Source organism: Aricia agestis, chromosome 7 (genome assembly GCF_905147365.1).
Source record: "Aricia agestis chromosome 7, ilAriAges1.1, whole genome shotgun sequence".
NCBI classification, from domain to species: domain Eukaryota; kingdom Metazoa; phylum Arthropoda; class Insecta; order Lepidoptera; family Lycaenidae; genus Aricia; species Aricia agestis.
This window is the reverse complement of record NC_056412.1, coordinates 19,545,652-19,551,575: the sequence shown is the minus strand read 5'-3', so window position 1 is coordinate 19,551,575 and position 5,924 is coordinate 19,545,652. Positions and strand designations below refer to the sequence as shown.

General features: G+C 59.5%; 1 protein-coding gene across 1 annotated transcript; it reads right to left on the bottom strand.

Annotated features, from left to right (window-relative positions):
• Nucleotides 1-11: 11 nt before the first annotated feature.
• LOC121729121 lies at nucleotides 12-4,689 on the bottom strand (the record flags this gene model as incomplete). Its single annotated transcript, XM_042117507.1, has 2 exons — nucleotides 2,443-4,689; nucleotides 12-2,398 (listed from the first exon to the last, which is right to left on the bottom strand). Coding segments are annotated over exons 1-2 (4,634 nt in total), but the record flags the coding sequence as incomplete, so codon positions are not given.
• Between the last annotated feature and the right edge of the window lie 1,235 nt (nucleotides 4,690-5,924).

Below are 5,924 nucleotides of genomic sequence, written 5' to 3'. Positions count from 1 at the left end.
CCAGAGTCTGCCTGTTCTCGGCTGCCAGGTTTTCCGCCCATATCGGCGCGCCGTACATCACCATTGAGCGTATAACGCCCATGTACAGGCGCCGACAGCTCAGGCTGGGGCCCCCGAGGTTCGGGAGCAGCGAGGCCAGAGCTCCTGCAGCTTTTGTAACCTTCTCGGATAGCCGGCGGAAGTGTTCCTTGAAGGTCCACCGGCTATCAAGGACTAATCCGAGGTACGTCAGACTCGGTGCCACTTGGATCGTCGTTCCTCCAACGATGACTGTTAGACCAGATGGAGGCGCATTTCTGGGGCCATGGAAAAGAATGGCCTCAGATTTATTTAGCGCCACTGTCAAGCCCAACGCCTGTATCCTGCGCACAACTTGCGCGACCGCTGCCGTCGCCAGGATGACGGCTTCGCGGTGTGTCTTCGCGCGGCAGGTCACCGCGGTGTCGTCCGCGTAAGCCAGTAGCTCAACTCCGGGTAAGTTGGCGCCACGAAGCACATGGTCGAATCCTAAGTCCCACAGGTCCGGGCCAAGAGATGACCCCTGTGGGACTCCGCAATCCACTTCGTGCTCCTCCCATCCTTCTTCGGTTGGGTACTGCACCGAGCGTTCCGACAGATAATCGCCTACGAGTCTGCGAATATATCCCGGCACTCGGTGGTACCGAAGGGCCTCCTTTATCGTTTCCCAGGGCAGGGTGTTGAACGCGTTGGAGATGTCCAACGAGACTACTAGCACCACCCCGCCCCGAGAGATCTCCTCATCCGTGATAGACCTGAGCCGTGCCACCGCGTCTATCGTCGATCGGCAAGCCCGAAACCCGAACTGAGCATCGCTCAAGTTCGGGCCGACGCTCTCTAAGTGGTGTTTGAGACGCGCCCCGACGATCCTTTCCATCGTCTTGCAGATCTCGTCGATCAGGACGATAGGGCGGTAGGCTGACGGCTGGTCTTCCGGTCGCCCGGCCTTTCTGAGTAGCACGAGTTTGCCCGTCTTCCAGCGACGTGGTACTCGCCCCTGCACCAAACACATGTTCAGTAGGGCGAGCACACGCGCTTCCATTTGCTCCATCGCTAGCACCCAGACACGGCCGGGGACTCCATCCAGTCCAGGGGCTCTGTTCTTGAGGCCCATTTTGTGAACCGCTGCTGCCAGTTCTCCGGCTGTCACGGGGGGGATTTCCTCCTCTTCGACCTCTGCAGTTGGTGGTGCCATGGATGGTGGGGACCACTCGGCCCTAGGTGGAAATAGGGCCGATACTATAGTTCTGCAGAGTTCCGGCTGCAAGGTCTGAGTGAGTGGTGGGGCAGCCGGGCGAAGCTTTTGCCTTACCCACTTGTAAGGTCTGCCCCACGGGTCCTGCTCCAGAGAGCCCAGGAACTCCTCCCACGCCGTCTTCTTGGCCATTCTAATGGCGTCGCGCAGGTTGTGACGCGCTGTGCGGTATCCGTCATAAATAGATTCCTCCTCCGACTCGATCCTAATCCGCCGTCTTCGGTACCGCAAATAGCGGCGGCGGGCTGCCACACACTCGTCCCGGAGACGCTTCAGGTCCGGGTTCCACCAGTACGTCTGGCGTCTGGGTATGGCTGGACCAGCGCGGGGCATTGAGGCGTCACAGATGTTGTGTGCCGCCTCATTTAGCCACTGCGCGCATTCATCAACGTCCTCTGATGGCAGAGGGGCCCACGACGCAACGGCTGCGGCCTCTTTGAGGAGGTCGCGGTCCAGCTTCTTCAGAGACCACCTCGGACCGACACCAGATGGAGACGTGCGGCTCGGCTCCGTCGTGCGAGCTGAGACGACGAAGCGAATATAGAGGTGGTCTGAGAGGGTCTCTGTACGACTGAGGACCTGCCACTCTGAGATGCGTCGGGCGATAGTTGGACTGACCAGAGTCAGGTCCACAATGGACTCGCCCTGACGCCTAACGCATGTACTAGCCGTACCACGGTTTGCCAGAACCAAGCCAGTGGTGGTGAGCCAATCTTCGATAACTCTACCTCTCGCATTTGTCACCGACGAACCCCACATCGGCGACTTGGCATTGAAGTCGCCGGCGACAACTACGGGGTGATTCGATCCTTCAACTACGGCGGTCAGGCGGAGCAAGAGCGCCTCGAAATCGGCGATAGCCCTGTTGGGCGAAAAGTACACCCCCACCACGGTGAGGGTACCCAGGTTAGCGACTACAAATCCGTGGCCCCTTGTCGTGTTCCTCGACGAAGGAGGGACGACTTTGGGGCCAAAGACTAGGGCGACCGTCGAGTCGACGTCTCCAGTCCAATCACTCCTGACCAGGACGCGGTACGGCTCAGCAATAACGGCCACGTCGATCTCCCACTGCAATAGAGCCTGAACCCAGAGATCCTGCGCCTGGGCGCAGTGATTCAGGTTGCCCTGAAGAAATCGTAGGGTGGCCGTTATTGGGCCTCCATTGGTACCGCTCCAGCACTAGGGGCCGCCGTAGATGTTGTGGCGGCCTCTCGAGATGCTCGGCTCTTTTCAGGGCCTTTTCGTTTCTTCTTAGGGGTAGACTTATTGCAGCGTTGACTGCCTACAATGTGGTCTGCCGGCTTCCCTCTTGATTCGCATAGCGCACAGTGAGGGGAGTTCCCACACTGTTTGGTCGAGTGGCCCGGCTGACCGCAGCGGAAGCAGAGCTCGCTGCGATCGGTCTCCGATGAACACGTCGCCCGGGTGTGTCCCTCTTCATGGCACCTGAAGCACCTCATGGTGCGCGTGGACAACAGGGTTACCCGCACCACAGTCCAACCGACATATACTTTGCTGGTCGGCGCCGTCACTTGTTTTGCGGCCTCGACGGGGCACTTAACCCACGCCGAGCCGCGACCTCTCCTGTCCACGCGGATCTCTCCGACCCTAACATCCTCGGCACGACAGCCGCTCACTCTCGCTATGGCAGTCGCGATTTCTCCCGCCGATGCCGAGTCGTCGAGACCCGTCATTATCATTTCGGCACATTTCTGTGGCCGAGAGACGCGCACAATATCCTCTCCGACTATTTCCTTGAGTCTGCCAGCCAGAGCGTCAGCCTTCTCCTTGCAGGCCGCTCCCGAAACCTCGTACATACGGGCCCCGGTTACGGCCCGCTTAAATTTGACCGCCGGTATGTCCAGCGCAGCCAGATCCAAGTGCTGCTTTGCCTTGTCTATGACGTCCTGGTAGGTGACGCCTTTTTTCTCCGCGTCCGGCTGCAGCGTGAGCACTACGGCTGCAGACTTTGGGGCGCGGAGCTGTCTGTCCTTCTTCTTTCTGACTTTCTTTTTCTTTTTCAGCACCCTTTTCCCCTCTTCTTCCTTTCCAGATGCTTTCCCTTTTCCTTTCCCTCTCCTCACAACCTCGGTCCATGAGGGAGTGGCGACTGGCTGTGACCCAGCCGCCGCTGCCGCTGCGTCGCGCCTCGAGGTGGCAGCTTCAACGGCGGCAGCGGACTTTCGCCCCTTCTTCGCCTTTTTTGGTTTAGGCCCCGGGTTTGTCAGAGGCATCAGTGTGGAGACTGATGGCTCCGGCAGAGTCGGAGTCTCTATTTCGTTTTCAGCCTGTGGAGGCCTAGCGCCGGAAGATTTAGAGGCAGCACTTTCTCTCTTCTTATCCGCGGCCAGTGGGGGACGCAGGCGAGGCTCCGGTAGGAGCCGAGCTTCTAGCCCTTCTAGCCTCGCGTCCATGCGGGCGTTCATCAGAGAGACCGCCTCGCGCACCGCTCGCTGCAGTATCTCCTCCATGTTCGGTTCTTTCGTAACGGGAGCCGTCTGTGGTTGCACGTCAGCGAGCTTGCGCTTGACGGCTTCTAACTCCTTCTTCATTTCATCGAGCTCTCTGGTGAGTCGTGTGTTTGCCTCTACCAGGGCTCTCGTCTCATCCGATGTAGACCTGACGAGGAGGGCTGACCACGCCTCCCGTATGGTTAAGGTCGCCTTTTTCAAAGCGGCAATCGAGGTTCCTTTAAGGTTTTTCGATTTTTGGGTCACAGCATTGATGGTGTCCAGGCTCTGACTTATAGCCGAACCCAGTTTCGCCACCGTGACCACGTCATCCTCCGCCATCGTGCAATCCGAGAGAGAGGTTTCCGACAGCCGGTGGGACCGTAGGTCCGGTAACCTCTTTGTCATTTCGAGGACTTCCTTCTCCGTCTCGATTTGTATCTCCTTCTGCCTGAGCTCTATGTACTCTTTCTTTGTTTTGGCTAGACCGACATATTGCCCTGTGGTGGGCGGTCTGCCTCTTCCTCTTTTCGAGGAGGGCTTTGGAGCTGCTCCTCTGTCCTTTTCAGGACTGTCCTCGAGCTCACTACCGCGCCTCTTGCGCCGGAAAGTGGCCCGGGTCCTCTCCCTCTCGCTGTCCATGTCCGGGTTATGAGAAGCGGCGGACTCATCGCCGCTCTCGTCGCTACCGCTTCCGGGTCTTCTAAAGAACCCGGAGCCCATGCCGGTGGATACGGGCGTTGCCGCTCGTGATCCACCCTCGCTAGCCGTCAACATTGCCAAATCGCATTGCCTATCATTGTCCGTAAATTCGTTGCCAAAGTCGTCATTCCTCCTCCCCTCCTTCAAAGCATGTTTGGGGCCCCCAGTATACACGGCCCGATCCCCCGCCGAAGCGGGAGTGTGGGATTCTCCGGCGTTGCCGGTACCCACCCTGGGAGAATTATCCGCATGCTTGTATTCCATATTTGTGTCAGTTCGGGGTGATTCTGCCCCGGCGCCCTTGGTACGTAGCCACCTGCTCGTAACGCATCCCACGGCCGGGCGCCAAAAACCCTGGATTAGGGGCCCACAGGCCCATCCATCACTCATTCACACACAGATGTTCACACGCAAACAAACAATAATGTAGAGAAGAGTGTAAACAAAAAAGGAAAGACAGGGTAGAAAAGATGGTGAAAGATAGTGAAATAAAATAAAACAATACAAACGAAGGGTAAACTATAAAAAGAGAGAAAGACAGGAAAGACCGGCGTTCAGCCATCCTGAGTGCCTCACCCCGTGTAAAGGGCGGGGTGGCGCACCCAGGCGCCCAGGGACACGAACGTGGACGGACCGGTATCGCCCCCAACCTAACCTAACCTAACCTTTTTTTTTTTTTTTTTTTTTTTAGGAGGGGAAATGCTTTACGCATCCCCCGCCCCCTCGGGGGAAGGGGCGGGGGTATGTGGGACTCCCTACAAGAGGTCTACCCACTAAAACCCCCCCAGCCCTTCGTCATGCGCCTAGTGCGGGAGGGACGGGAACCGCGGAGCGACTACAACTCCGCCCCTCCCAGCGCGCTGCCGCAACCGGCACCTTCTTCGAGCGGCTTGAGCCGCTGACCTCACCGAGAGCCCCCCGGGCTATAGGGGGGCTGTCTTCTCGGGACCCTTTATGCGGGCGGGAATCCCCCGATCACCGCCCGCGGGTCTAGGCCTCCGTCTCCATAGCGGCAGAGACGGGCGGAGCCCGCGCGCCCTTGGGCTTCGGCTTTTGCCGAGCCTTCCTGGACGGGGCCTTCTCTTCTCGGGGGGCCGGCTTTTTCGCGGCAGATGGACATCCTCTGCCGCCCAGCACGTGCCCCCTTTCTGCCCTGCCAGCGGCCTCGCACAGGGCGCAGTTAGGTTCCGCAGCCCCGCACTCCACCGCCTTGTGCCCCGGTTTCCCGCAGCGGAAACAAGTCCCACTACGGTCCACCGGGCACTGGCACTTGGCAGCCACGTGGCCGGTGTCCTGGCAGCGGAAGCAGCGCGTCGGCCTCGCGGCCAACAGCGTCACTCCCGCCGACACCCAGCCAACCCGCAACCGCCCAGAGCTCGAGAGCTTCTTGGCGGCCGCGACTGGGAGGCGGATCCAACACGACCCGTCCCCCCGTGGCCCCTCTCTCATTGGCCCCACCCGAACATCGCCGGCCAGGCACTCTCCTTCGAGTGCGACCG